Consider the following 15,628-nt stretch of genomic DNA (forward strand, 5'->3'; position numbering starts at 1 on the left):
TGTGGTCTGTGGACCACTTATGGTCTGAGGAGCACTTGCTGATAGTCCGCAGAGAGCTTGTTTTTTCTCATCCTTGTTTTCAGCTGAGAGAAACAGAACAGATGTGAAGGGAAGACGAAATGAAGAGATGTTGTGATTAACTTTTTTTCAAAAAGGACAAAATACTGATTACATTACAGAGAAATGAAAATACATAAATATTTCCCCTCTATGTCTTTTCGATGTAAGCAACAGCTGTAGTTCCCACAGGGATGTCACAGAGTAGCAAATAAGAAGGAGATGGTCCACAAGACAATATTTCCTTTACAATGTGATCCATGCTAGGGTAAATTTTGGGAACTGTTGATCTAGGGGTAAATAACCATAAGGGCAGAAGTTTAGTCTCCTTATTTTGTACATGCAAAATCAACTGTAGTGTAAAGCAGAGTATTAGCAGATGCAGGTGTACATTTTACAAATGTAAATTGCACCTGCTTAGTGATCAAATTGGTGATTTCTCTCCCTGCACAGGCTATTTAGCTATTTATAAAACCATATTATCTTAAGGCCCATTCCTGCAGTCTTTAGTCATGTAATATTCCCACTGATGGGGTATTGTGTTAGAGCTGCAGGATCAGGCCCATGGAATTTCACCCTGGAAGCTCAACCACGGATTATATTCTTTTGATCATTTTGTGTTGTGACTGCCAATTAAACCCTTCTCACTTTACAGAAAAGACTTAATGAAGTGAATAGGATACTATCATCAGTGCCAAATTCCTATCAGTAGCATGATTTTGCCCAAAATGATGCTATGATAAGGGTTTGTACATTCCGTAAAATCCAAGACCATACATCTCTTAGTTTAAATCCTAACACTGATGTTTGCATAGACTGGTAGTATAACAGTTTGCTGCCTTTGCCCAAAGCTCCTTTGAAATACTGTTTAGCAACCAGAAACTTAAATATTATGAAGGTAATTGCTTGAATGGAAGAAAGACAAGAAGACTCTTACCCAGAGATTGCTGCTAGTTTTTGGTGTGCCTGATAGGCAATCTCACATCCTTTGGTTCTAGTCTTTTGCATTTCAGCATGTAGAGAAGGACAATTGACGGAGACATCCCCAATGGAAATGACTAACTCCCGGTACAGAGCCACCAGGGTATTGAACTCCTGAACAAGCTGAAAAACAGATTGTTTACTTACATGAAACATTTAACTACAGTGATAAAATAAAGGAGCATTTATAAAAACATTCTTACTTCAAGACCTGCTCCTATTGACTTCACAGAGAATGGGATCAAGTCTTTAACATTTAGTAAATTGGTAGGGCCTTCATGTGAGCTACCTTATATGTACCATAAATATTCTCTTGCAGGAAAGTAATATTCCAACTAACCTCTGAATGTGTTTTAGTAGTTAATCATAAATGTTATGCAGAACATAAATAATGGCTTTTCTTCTCCCGATAGCATGAGATTATTTTTTATCATAATGAAAGACAAAAATGTCTCCAGAGATGATTCTCTTCATTCCCTCTGGTTTCTGATTAGCAACACATTTAGGGAGTGGAAAGTACCATTCATTTATGCACTGGAGCCTTTGCTAATTTAGTTTGTAATGATTTCCTTCCTGTCACTTGCCAGTAACCCAGGTTTCAGACTTGGAATTGACCTGAAGTTGTTGGCTGATAAGATGCACTAAAAAGGCACTTTCCACTTAGTATTCCAGAAAGCACTTTGGCCAGTGTGAAATAAACAGACAAAGAAATAGATAAACCTCTCAGCCTTGCCACAGAAATACTCCAACCCAGCATCACGTTACCAGACACGTTTGGACACTATTGGATAAATCTTTATATTCACAGCATTGGAAAGATTATTATTTTGTTCCATTAATCTACAATGTGCATTCTTTTTATTTTAAAGAAACAAAATGTATGTTGACTGTGAATGCAATCATGATCTGCAAGAGATAAAAGCATGAATAAAGGCCACTGGTAGTGGGGAAGAAGGAGGCAAAAAACTGGATTTACCTGGATCCTACCAGATCCAGCCAAATTTTGGAGACAACCCTCAAATTCTAATGCCTAAATAGAGAGCAAGGGTAGCTGTTCATATTGCAGCAAGAAATTCTGGGTCAGGCCCTGATGCATCCTTGTGCAAGGGTGGTGTAAAAACCCAGCTCCTGTACCTGGATCCCGCCAATTTTGTGCCTTCCTCCCCAAATTCCCTAGCATTAATAAGAGAACTGGTTTAGCTGCTTCTGGTGCACCAAAACAATCCAGACCCTAATGCATCCTTATACATCTGCTAAAATACAGATGCAGCACATGAATCCTGCTAAATTTGGCCTCAAGCCCCCAAGTTCCATGGCCTAAAAGGAGAACAAGTGTAGATGTTAGTGCACAAAATAATAATAATAATTAATAAAAAATCTGGACCTCAGTCCACTGTGGTGCGAAGTTCCATAAAAATCTCAAATCTGGCACCCGGATTCTGGTGAAGACAGCCAAATGTTGGCAGTTATCACCCCAAAGCCATTGCCTAAATAGAGTACAATGGTAGTGCTGCTATGCCACCAAAACATCCGGACTCTTGTGCATCTAGAAACAGCAATAGCACAAAAAGCTTGATTCAGCACTTGGATGCTGCTGAGTCTTGGCAATTTTTGGTCCCAAACGTTTGTTTTTTTAATCTCAGATCTAAACATATTACCGGCTATATAGTGCAGCTTCTCCAATTCCACTTCTTCTCTATTAAGCTGTCCAAATTTGGGGGTTAGAGTGAAAAAATGTTGCTAGATATATGTATTTATAGTGCCGCCATGACAACTTGCAATAAGGTCTGGACTTTTTTGGTGCACTCAGAGCTGTTACATTTCTCCCTCTATTTAGATAGTTTAATTTGGAGTATTAGGGCAGGATCCAGGTACTGTACTGCATGCTCCAATGTTAGAGGGCTGATATCAGGGTTCAGATTTTTAATGAAAAATAGCATCAGCTCCACCTGTTTTCTAGTTAGAGTCTCTAATTTGCAGAGTTGGGGCTCAATATTGCTGAGGTCCAGCTGGATTCTGGTGCCAGGGACACGGATTTTGTGCTGTTGTTTTGCTGGAATAGGGTGACCAGATGTCCCGATTTTATAGGGACAGTCCCGATTTTGGGATCTTTTTCTTACATAGGCTCCTATTACCCTCCTCCCACCATCCCGATTTTTCACACTTGCTGCCTGGTCACTCTATGCTGGAACATGCTGGGGTCCAAATATTTAGGGCTTACTAAGTGACTACCTTAGTGAAGAAATTTTGTTCTGTTACATTTGGGGGGCCAAAGTTTAGATGGATCCAATAAGATCCTGGTGCTTTAATCTAGTATTTTGCACTGCTAAGGTGTGTTGAAGTCTAGACATTTTTGGCATACTAAAAGCACCTCTACTTGTTATCTATTTAAGTGGTAGATTTTAAGGGGTTGGGGCCAAAATCGGCAGAATTCAGCAGAATCCAGGTGCCAGATCCTGTTTTTTGCAGCATTGGCAGGCTGAGATGAATCAGGACACAGATTTTATTAGTGCCGTTGGAGTAGCTACACTTGTGATCTTTCTAGGCAAGGCATTCGAATTTGGGCGGGTTGGGGCCAAAATTTGGCTAGATCTTGGGGTGGGCGAGTGCTGGAGCTGAGTTTTTGCAGCATTGTTGCAATGGGATGCAATAGATCTGGATTATTTTGGTGCACTAGCTTTGTTTTCTATTTTGCTAAAACAATTTGGAGGTTTGAGGGTCAAAAATCTGCAGGCTCCATCAGGAGTTTTCCCCGTCACGGCACATGGTCTGTCTTTAGCCATTACGACCCGGGCGAAAGGGTGTCAACTTAACCGGGGGCTGCAGTTTTAAAAATAGTGCAGCTGCACGTGATCGGAATAGACAAGCTGGAGGGGGAGTGGCACGACCGCAAACTACAAAAATACAATGGGGGGGGGAGCCCTTTGTTTTACCCACCATCTTGCAGTCCTCCAGGGCTCTCTGGGTTTTGTAGGAGGTCTCAGAGCCGCTGCCCCGGCGCTCTCCGTCCCTGCCGGGCAGGGGGGGCTTGCTGATCTGGAAGATAGAGCCAGCGGTCCTGGGGCGCTTCTTGCGCCCATTCGGTGCAGAACTCATGCATACGCATCCACCAAGCAAAAGCAGCTGCACTGATCCCAACAGGAGCGGGCAAATGTTTCCCCCACCACCAGCAGCTCGGCGATGATGAGTCCGAGGAGGGATCCAGAGTCACCTTTGTCTTCCCACACCTCCCCAGTCACAGACTAAAATGCTGCAGCAGCGGCTGGTCACCTTCAGCGTGCGGGAGGGCTGGGGGAGCGAGCGCGGGGCCCGGCAGCATCCTTCCCACTACAGCCAGGCAGGGGAGCGGGCTCGTCAACTTCTCTGGCTCAGCAGCATGTCAGCCCCTGCAGAAAAAGCCCCGTGCTGACTCGCTGAGCCCTCCTCCCCTCGGCATCGATTTGCAGGTCGGGCAGAGGCAGCCGGGGCTGGCAGCTGGCAGCTGCCATTCAGGAGGGAATTCAGCCTTCAAAACCTGCGCTGCTGCCGGGGCTGTGTCTCCTGGTGTCTTCCCAGAGCAGCGCCAGCTTCTTCATCCCCCGGGAGAGAAGGGCCGCGTGTGTGCGTGCGGACCCGCGTCTCCCTGGACCCTAAGCGTTCGCCTTGATCCGGTCTCCAAGGGCTCGCCTGGCTGAAGAGCCCATCTGAACCCTTTGGTGGGACTGGTTAGACGTAGGGATCGGGCAGACTGACGTGGTGAGCAACATAGCACATTGATAGGGCGGGAATACTAATGTGATCCATCCATGCAACTCCCCCTACAGTGTATATATTAACCCAATCCCATCCGCAAAGAGCAGCACTTGCAGTATTTCTTCATCGGCTTTATTATTAGAAAGCAGAAGTGTCAGAGTGAAACCCCTTACCCCCCATATTTCAAGCTAAGTGTTTATGACCTGAATTATGTAGGTGTCCAGGTCAGAGGCAAAAATGTGATAGCTTTAATAGCTACTCCTTTAAGCTTGTAGGAGTCACATCTTACAAACGCTGAGCAATTTGCACCGTGAGCAATCTGACACAGAGGGATCCCTTTCCCTTTGATATAATTGGAGTAAGTGCATAGCTCCTTGCATCTAACTGACGCCAATTACAGTACTATAAAAAGTGTCCTTTGCCATAATTAGCACAGTTCCACATCTGATTTTTTGCAAAGATCCGGAGCTAATCAACAATCAAGTTACTTATTTAGAGGAAGGACTTGTCTTTTTAAACGGTCATTGATCCCTTGATCAAAAATGGGTCTCTAGAATACAAAAACAAATATTCTTTTTATGGAATTTTGCACATCAGAGAAAATGGTCTTATCTGAGGTTAGGGAGGAGAGATTCTGCAGGGCACAACACAAAGACTCAACCCTCAAACAATAGTCACAACAGACCTTCTTCCTGGAGGGTAGAAAGCATTATATAAACATTTCTTCTCATTTCCTCTACACTCCTTGAATCCCATAATATTCCTGTACAATGGGGTGAAGCATGAAACACCCCAGTGAGCGAATGTACTTTCCCTCTCAAGAGAAGGCTGCTATACTGTGGTAAGATTGTCATCAGCCACTTTCTCCAACAAGACTAGTCAGACATAGCACATTCCTGATTCATCAGGCTACTGCTCTAACCCAATACCTCAGGTGCTGGGCCTGACTACAAATCTATGCCCCACCATCCCTGTTAGTAGTAATGCAGTAATGGTCACGTCTGAATTTGCCTCACTCGAGGTATTGCACAATAACTTTCTCTACAGCATGAAACAGAGAATTTTTCATAGTACAATGTGGGATATTTTACATACATAGCATCTTTAAGACCAAAGGCGCACGTTACAAACTCTGAGCCCAATCTGCCTCTGAAGATGCACGTGGAGATTCAAGCACTCTAAGGGACAAGACTGCAGACCTGTTTCCAGGATACACAGAATGGAATGCAGAAACCTTGATAGTCTTGTCTACATTCAAAATTGTTTTCTTAAAACTTCCCACCAGCGCTCCTGTCAGTGGGAGCAACAGTGGAATTGTTAATGTAGACTGGGTATCAGTGGGCCCCATTGCTGTAACCACTGCTCTGAGCAGGGTTTGATGACATTGTGATTATAATGCTGGAGGCCAGTCTATTTTGGCATACTACCAAAGTTACTATCACTGGTGGAGTTGCAGTGGTTGCACAGTGGTGGAAAATTTTTAGGGAAAAAAAACACTCTAACGTAGATATGGTCTAAGATGGAGGGCAGCAGCGAACCACTGGCCAAGGACACCGAGCCAAAACCTTACTTTTGTTTTTACAAGAAGTGCCATGGGATCTTCAACAGCCAGCCAGAGCCGAGAGGATCTCTATTTACAAGTGCCATTTGAAAGACAGCCCATTTCCCTTTTCATAGTAAACTGCATAATATACTGCTGGGGATACAGGGCTGAGTCAGCATCACAGGCCTGTGAATTTATGTTTCAAAGGAGTTTAAGTACCATAGCTCAACCCCTATATAGTTGTACTAATAATAATACTTGGTACTTCTAGTGCTTTTCATTAGTATATCTCAGTGCTTTACAGAAGTGGCAAGTATCCTTATCACCATTTTACAGATGAGAAGAGTGAAGCCTGGAAAGATGTGAATGATTCACTACAAGACCACACATTGATTCATTGGGCAGAGCCAGAAAGAACATAAATGTCCAGGCTTCTGTGCCTTTAGCTATGGGACTACACTTCTTCTCTAGACAGCAAATATATGAAGGCAATTTCTCCTCACGCTGTCATTGTTTATTTATTTATTTGTTATACTTTCATAATACAAAGCACCATTAAATCACATCCCAATGAACAGTAAACACACCACTTGGGAGTCACTGGCCAGCAGCCTTCCTACACAATTTACAATCTTCACGCAGCTTTGAGAAGTGCAGCATACTGCATGCTGTCCAGTCAGCCCCATCTTCCAGTCACACTTGCCAAGAGTACCCCTTGCCCCAGCACCAGACCCTGCAAAACTTGCTTTGGCACTCTTCCTCTGCTCATCTGACTAACTTGTCCCACAAGCTCAAGTTTTCTTCCTCTTGTCGTCTAGATCAGGGGTTCTCAAACTGGGGGCTGGGACCCCTCAAGGGGTCATGAGGTTACTACATGGGGGCAGGGCTGCCCAGAGGATTCAGGGGGCCTGGGGCAAAGCAATTTTGGGGGCCTCTTCCATAAAAAAAAGTTGCAATACTATGGAATATTATATTCTTGTGGGGGCTCCTGTGGGGCCCAGAGCCTGGGGCAAATTGCTCCACTTGCCCCCCCCCGGCGACCCTGAATGGGGGGTCATGAGCCATCAGCCCCCACCCTAGACCCTGCTTTGTATCCAGCATTTGTAATGGTGTTAAATATATTAAAAAGTTTTTAATTTATGAGGGGGGGGTCCCACTCAGAGGCTTGCTATGTGAAAGGGGACACCAGTACAAAAGTTTGAGAATCACTGGTCTAGATGATATCAGGTATCATCCCGGTTATGTTGTAAGTTTGTGCACTTACCTCTTCATTATTTGCATGCAAGGTATAGCTAAAGCACAGTAATTGCCTGTGGCATTTCAATTCAAAGGCAGAAAGCCTGTTAATGTCTTATTTCCTTAGCATCCACATCTCACATGCATATAGCAAGAGACTGCCATAATTTCATTTTACACGTCATAGTAATACCTTTACTATGCCAAATGTGGTTCAATGTTGCTAAAGCAGCATTTGCAAATCCAGTTCTATTTCAGTTCTCTGATGTTTAGCATCCCTTGCAGTCATGCTACCCAGCTATTTGAAGTGCTCAGTGCACTCCAGTGCCTCCTCAGATTTGGGTAGGAATATCTTTTCAACAGGCTAAGATGTCAACATTATCTTTGGACCTAACTTCTCTGCTTCCACCACTGTTCTTTCTAGCAATTTTTGCACTTATTTTTGCAATGTTTCAATTGGATCAATATCATGGGCAAAGCACAGATGACTAATTTTTCACTCACCAATGGGTACACTGTCCTACATAGTCCTTGCAGAACAAAAAATACTTATCTTTTCTAAGGAACTTGGTTTGAGCTATTGGAGTTGCGTGTCTGAAGAGCTGGTATATCCAGCGTAAATAAATTATTAGAAATTAATGAGTTCAAATGAACCCCTAGTGTAAACCCACTGATGTCATTGGGACTACATCAAGGATGAATTTGAACCACTGAATTGATGCAAAATGACATTCTAGATAGTGGCTAGATAAATGGCCAGGGACTTCTGCTATTTATCTTGTCATAATTTAAAAAAAATATTTACCAGTTTATAACCATCTAGGAATGCACATATTTGGCCTATGCAAACATGTTTTTATTACTGTTTCTCACATCCTCCTTCTGTTGTTTCTTCCTATTTTTTGTTGCACCCAATAATTGGCATCTTCTTTTAAATTATGTTCTAATTGTCTGTCTTTTACTCTTAGTTCATACATCACCAAGCACAAAGTATTCTAGTCCTGTTTGGAGTGTCTAGAAGCTGCCATAACACAAATAACAAAATAATGATAATAACAACAAATCCAAAAAAGAGTGCATTTTTGTTTGATTGTATATTTTGTATATAGGGTGAAATCCTGGCCCCACTGAAGTCAATGGTAAAACTCCCACTGACTTCAATAGGCTCAGGATTTCACTCATGGAAATTTTCACCATATGACACTGAAGTAATAGATTAAATGAGACTTCACATTTTAATGTATATTTGGCACAATCTTCAACTCTCCACAATCTTTTGAGGCATTCGTCCCTGATGGCTTATATTTTCAAAATGTCCCCATTGTAGAATGTATATGAATTCTGCTTTTTTTCTGGCCACGTATAAAAATGATGATTTTTCAATTGTCAGTTTTTCTTGGTTTATCCTTGCAGCAGACTTTTGAGATCATCATGGAAAGTTAAGGATTTCATGACATCAGAAAGGTTACTTAGGAGTAGCAGGAAAGACAGAGAACAAGTCATTCTGAAATCAAGAAAAAACAATTCTGTATAGCTTCTTGATTCTCAATGTCTTTGGGGAAGAATTCCAAAGTACACTATCAAAGACTGCCTCTGAATAAAAGAAAACGAGGATCTACTTGAAATTCCTACCAAAAGGAAACAAAATCATCTCCTGAGTAAAGACAGGTATATTTGCAGCAACATGTTTTTTCTGAAATTATACAGAAACAAATGTTTCCCTGTTATGGGAAGAGGAGGAAATGAGAGGTGTACAGAACCCCATTAAGGGTGTTATATGGAGTCCTGAAATAGTTGACAGAATGCAAGAAGACCATGGTGCGTACAATGAGCTCAAACTACAGAAGTTACAAAATGTCAGCCTCCTAGTTTATTATTTGTTTTATCATAGTACTTAGGAGCCCCAGTCATGGATCAAAACTCCATTGTACTAGGTACTGTACTAAATAAAAAGATGGTCCCTGTCTCACAGACCTTACTATCTAGGTATAACAAAAGAGACAACAGATAGAAATAACTGGGGAGAATAAGGAAACAATGAGGCAGTATTGGTCAGCATGATAGGTAGTGGTGTCAGCGCACTAGTGACCTAACCACTGTGAGTTTCTTTGGAGGCATCAGAGGAAGTTTTAAGGAGGGATTTGAAGGCGGCTAATGAGCTAATTTTGAATATGTTTATGCGGAACTTCTCCCAACTGTGAGAAGCAGCATGGGATAAAGCACAAAGGTGCCTGTTTGAAACTTGAACAAGTGAGCAATGGAGGTTGGTATCACAGGCTGGTCGGAAGTGAGAGCCAACAGTTTGATAGTGAGTGAGAGAGGATAGGTGGGCGGGGACAGGTTGTGAAGGGCTGTGAAAGTGAAGACAATTAGCCTGTGCTTGATGCAATAGAAAAGCAGGAACCAGTGGTGGTATTCAAAGAAAAAGGTGACGTGGTAAAAGCAATAGGCTAAGAGAATGAGCTTTGTAGCAGAATTCTGAATGGATACGAGTTGGCCAAGATAGCATTTTTCAAGGTCAAGAAAGAATGATGTTGCAGTAATTGACATGTGACGTAATGAAATCCTGGATAAGAGTTTTAGCTGTATGGATGGATACGTAAGGCTGTATCTTAAAGATGTTATGCAGAAAGAATCTGAAAGACTTAGACATTGCCTGGATGTGAGGACCTAGAAAGGAGTCTGAGTCAAAGATGATGGCCACATTACAGATATGAGTGATAAGTAGGATAGTGGTGCTGTCCACAGTGATGGAGAAAGGAAGTGAGTGGGGGAGGCTTTGAGGGGGAAAGAGTATGGGTATGTCTACACTGCAGGCTTGCTGTATGTCATGATATGCATTTTTGCCCAACCCCCCTATCATCCATACTCAAAGCCCTTAAATGCACATCTAGGGGTTCATTGAACCCACACTGACATGATCCTCTGGAGGTACGAGTCAGAGTGCATGTTAAGCTGTGAGCTGTATTCTATCAACTCACTTTACAGTGTGAAGGTAACAAAGGCATGGCATGGGCACTTGGGCTCAACTTTAGATAGTCCTCCACTAGCACCATTCCCACAATTCTCTGTACCTGTATCTTAAGACCCTTCTATGTATTCACTTCCAAGTCACCGTCTCTGCTCTGGAAGCTATCTACCGGGTCATGTCCTCTTGCTGGGCATCTAACCCTTAATTTTTCATGGAGCCTATTCCAGTTTGTGAACAGCTCAGTCCTACTCTGCCAAATAGTGCAGAAGGTGCCCACCATCCAGCATGCAGGTAGTTAGCTGAAAGGGCATACTAGAGTTCTAGTTAACCTCTGCTGTGATTACACCTAGGATCATGATTTCAGGAGGTGCTCCAGAAATATCCACCTCTGCAAGACCATATCAAACATCATGGAGTTTCTGTGCAATCACGGAGTGGATTAAGCACCTGAAGACCGTGTACCCAAAGGCCCAGGATGAAAATGTCAGATCCAGCAATGCTCCCTCTATATGCCCTTTCTATTAAGAGCTTAACTGGGGGTGTGCCACTATCCCAAGCACAGAGCCCATTATCTTTCATGGCATAGTACTGAATGAGGGTGGTCACCTTTTCATGCAAAGGAAGAGGGAGTTTGGGACCGCAGTGGATGTTCCAGTCCCAGGAACAAACAGTTAAGACAGAAGCCTTGCACTGGCCAGATGGTCCAACAGATGTTCTGATTCTACTTTCCAAGGATCTTTGATGATGGACTCAGGGAACAGCCCAGAAAGGGAGCAGTGCAGGGCCAGGGATGGATCCACACAGCCGCCCACTACCTTTGTTATTGCTATGGGAAAAAATTTGGTTTTAAGAGGGCGGGATCTCCAGGTTACGACTAATAAAATTGTTATGGAGAATATTGCATGGAATGGGGTGGGTTCAGTTGTGGTTCAGAGGAGAAGATATAACATTCCACATCTCACTCCCCTCCCCCCCTTTTGTGATTCAAGATGGATGAGGGGGAGTTAAACACACAACTAGTGACTTTTTATATGACCTTTGCAATTATTCTTTGCACCCCTCCCCCAAAACAAACAAACAAACAAACAAACAAATTCCCAGATTTTGGACCTTAGCGTCCAAAATATGGGGGTTAGCATGAAAACCTCCAAGCTTAGTTACCAGCTTGGACCTGGTACTGCTGCCACCACCCAAAAAATTAGAGTGTTTTGGGGCACTCTGGTCCCACTGAAAAACCTTCCCTGGGGACCCCAAGACCCAAATCCCTTGAGTCTCACAACAAAGGGAAATAATCCTTTTTCCCTTCCCCCCTCCAGATGCTCCTGGAGAGATACACAGACACAAGCTCTGTGAAACTACGCAGAGTGATTCCCCCTCTCCGTTCCCAATCCTGGAACAAAAGTACTTTCCTATTCCCCCAGAGGGAATGCAAAATCAGGCTAGCAATCCAACACACAGAACTCCCCTGATTTCTTCCTCCCACCAATTCCCTGGTGAGTACAGACTCAATTTCCCTGAAGTAAAGAAAAACTCCAACAGGTCTTAAAAGAAAGCTTTATATAAAAAAGAAAGAAAAATACAAACAAATGCGCTCTCTGTATTAGATGATACAACACAGGGTCAATTGCTTAAAAGAATATTGAATAAACAGCCTTATTCAAAAAGAATACAAATCAAAGCACTTCAGCACTTATATTCATGCAAATACCAAAGAAAAGAAACCATAGAACTTACTATCTGATCTATTTGTCCTTACACTTAGAAACAGAAGACTAGAAAATAGAACTACTTCTCCAAAGCTCAGAGGAAACAGGCAGACAGACAAAAGACTCAGACACACACTTCCCTCCACCCAAAGTTGAAAAAATCCGGTTTCCTGATTGGTTTTCTGGTCAGGTGTTTCAGGTGAAAGAGACATTAACCCTTAGCTATCTGTTTATGACACGCCCCCCAAATTGCAGACAGTGGGGAAGCTCACTGGCGGCAATTTCCTTCTAGAACTTGAAAATAAACAGATTAATACAACACATGCACCTTTACATATACTACTAAGTATATAACTAACAGACTTTTACATTTTAAGAACACTTTTTAACTACTGGATTCTGTGAAACTCTCACGGGAGAGTGCATCAGCAACTTTGTTAGAAGCTCCTGTGATGTGTTGAATTTCAAAATCAAAATCTTGGAGAGCTAAACTCCAACGAAGAAGTTTCTTGTTGTTCCCCTTGGCAGTATGAAGCCACTTTAGTGCAGCATGGTCAGTTTGTAGTTGGAACCGCCGTCCCCAAACATATGGGCGTAGCTTTTCCAGGGCGTACACAATGGCATAGCATTCCTTTTCACTGACTGACCAGTGACTTTCCCTCTCAGACAGTTTCTTGCTGAGAAACACGACAGGATGGAAGTTGTGATCTGTTGCTTCCTGCATGAGCACTGCTCCTATACCACGCTCAGATGCATCTGTGGTTACTAGGAATGGTTTGTCAAAATCCGGGGCCCTGAGTACAGGGTCAGACATGAGCGTTGCCTTAAGCTGGGTAAAGGCTTTTTGACACTCATTAGTCCACTTAACGGCATTTGGCTGGGTCTTTTTGGTTAGGTCGGTCAATGGGGCAGCGATTTGGCTGTAGTGTGGTACAAATCGCCTGTAGTATCCGGCCAAGCCTAAGAAGGATTGGACCTGTTTCTTTGACCTTGGGACAGGCCACTTTTGGATAGCATCCACCTTGGCCTGTAGGGGGTTTATGGTTCCTCGACCCACCTGGTGCCCCAGGTAAGTCACTCTGTTTTGGCCTATTTGACACTTTTTGGCCTTAACAGTTAGTCCTGCCTGCCTGATGCGCTCAAAGACCTTTTCCAGGTGGAGTAGGTGTTGGGGCCAGGAGTCTGAAAAAATGGCCACATCATCGAGGTAGGCAACTGCAAATTCTCCCAGTCCAGCTAGTAGACCGTCTACCAGCCTCTGGAAGGTGGCGGGTGCATTTCGAAGGCCGAAAGGAAGGACATTGAATTCATACACCCCCGTATGGGTGACGAATGCTGACCTCTCCTTGGCAGGTTCATCTAGCGGTACTTGCCAGTACCCCTTGGTTAAGTCTATGGTAGAGATGAACTGGGCACGTCCCAACTTTTCCAATAGCTCATCAGTACGTGGCATTGGATAGTTGTCCGGACGAGTTACAGCATTTAGCTTACGGTAGTCCACGCAAAAGCGTATTTCCCCATCTGGTTTGGGTACCAGAACCACTGGAGATGCCCAGGCACTGGTAGATGGGCGGATTATACCCATCTGTAGCATGTTCTGGATCTCCCGTTCTATAGCAGCTTGGGCATGAGGAGACACCCGGTAGGGTGGGGTTCTGATTGGGTGAGCATTACCTGTATCAATGGAGTGGTATGCCCGTTCAGTCCGTCCTGGGGTGGCTGAGAACAATGGGGCGAAGCTAGTGCACAGCTCCTTGATTTGTTGCCGCTGCAGACGTTCCAGGGTGGTTGAGAGGTTCACCTCTTCCACGCCACCGTCTTTTTTTCCGTCGTAGTAGACACCGTCAGGCCACTCAGCATCATCTCCCTGGACTGTAAACTGACAAACCTGTAAGTCTCTGGAATAGAAAGGCTTGAGAGAATTAACATGGTACACTTTAGGCTTTAGTGAGGAATTGGGAAATGCTATGAGGTAGTTTACAGCTCCCAGGCGCTCTTGGACCGTGAATGGCCCTTCCCATGATGCTTCCATCTTATGGGCCTGTTGCGCCTTCAAGACCATAACCTGGTCTCCTACCTTGAAGGAACGTTCTTTGGCATGTCTGTCATACCAGGCCTTTTGCTCTTCTTGAGCATCCTTTAGGTTCTCTCTAGCAAGGGCTAAAGAGTGTCGGAGGGTGCTTTGTAGGTTGCTTACAAAGTCCAGAATGTTAGTTCCTGGAGAAGGCGTAAACCCCTCCCATTGCTGCTTCACCAACTGTAATGGCCCCTTAACCTCGTGACCATACACAAGTTCAAATGGTGAAAACCCTAAACTGGGATGTGGTACAGCCCTGTAGGCAAACAGCAACTGCTGCAACACTAGGTCCCAATTATTGGAGAATTCGTTGATGAATTTTCTTATCATGGCCCCCAAAGTTCCATTGAACCTTTCCACCAGGCCATTGGTTTGATGGTGGTACGGGGTGGCAACCAAGTGATTCACCCCATGAGTTTCCCACAGTTTTTCCATGGTCCCTGCCAGGAAATTAGACCCTGAATCTGTAAGGATGTCAGAGGGCCAACCTACCCTGGCAAAGATGTCTGTTAGGGCCAGGCACACAGTGTTAGCCCTGGTGTTGCCTAGAGCTACTGCTTCTGGCCATCGGGTAGCAAAGTCCACTAAAGTCAGTACGTACTGCTTTCCTCTGGGCGTCTTTTTTGGGAAAGGGCCCAGAATATCCACAGCTACTCGCTGAAATGGGACCTCAATTATGGGGAGTGGCTGGAGAGGGGCCTTGACCTGGTCTTGAGGCTTTCCCACTTTTTGGCATACCTCACAAGACCGGACATACTTGGCAACGTCCTTGCCCATCCCCTCCCAGTGGAAGGACTTTCCCAACCGGTCCTTGGTTCTGTTCACCCCAGCATGGCCACTGGGATGATCATGGGCTAAGCTTAAGAGCTTCCCCCGGTACTTAGTTGGAACCACCAACTGTTTTTGCGGCTGCCATTCTTCCCGGTGTCCACCAGAAAGAATTTCCTTGTATAAAAGTCCTTGGTCTATAACAAACCGGGATCGATTAGAAGAGCTGAGAGGCGGTGGGGTGCTCCGTGCCGCCGCCCACGCTTTCTGAAGGCTGTCATCTGCTTCCTGCTCAGCCTGGAACTGTTCCCTTGAGGCTGGGGTCACCAGTTCTTCCTCAGACTGGGGACTTGGGCTTGGTCCCTCTGGAAGCGATGTAGGTGATGGGGTTGTTTCCGTTGCTGGTGAACCGCTCTCCGCTGGTGCACCTGAGGGTATTTCAGGCTCTGGCTGAGCCTTTTGGGTATGGCTGTCTTTTGCTTCTGCCAGTTCTGGCTTGCTGGCGCCCTCTGGCGTTGAGTTTGAAGATGTGGTTGTACTTGCTGGTGCTGGTTGCG

The 15,628-nt window shown here is 44.3% G+C and overlaps 1 protein-coding gene across 2 annotated transcripts in view; it reads right to left on the bottom strand.

Annotated features, from left to right (window-relative positions):
• Positions 1–4,748, bottom strand: part of RGS7BP (regulator of G protein signaling 7 binding protein) — an 80,647-nt gene extending 75,899 nt beyond the window's left edge. The window contains exons 1-2 of one of the 2 annotated variants that reach the window (XM_030567503.1): positions 3,976–4,748; positions 995–1,152 (exon numbers count right to left, since the gene is read on the bottom strand). In XM_030567503.1, coding sequence (XP_030423363.1) covers positions 995–1,152; positions 3,976–4,134 — 317 coding nt within the window. In that variant the 5' untranslated portion in view covers positions 4,135–4,748. Of the gene's footprint in view, positions 1–994; positions 1,162–3,975 lie in introns of both variants that reach the window. The other variant, XM_030567502.1, reaches the window with a different exon arrangement.
• Positions 4,749–15,628: the final 10,880 nt, after the last annotated feature.

The sequence above is a fragment of the Gopherus evgoodei genome, chromosome 6 (assembly GCF_007399415.2).
Source record: "Gopherus evgoodei ecotype Sinaloan lineage chromosome 6, rGopEvg1_v1.p, whole genome shotgun sequence".
NCBI lineage: Eukaryota > Metazoa > Chordata > Testudines > Testudinidae > Gopherus > Gopherus evgoodei.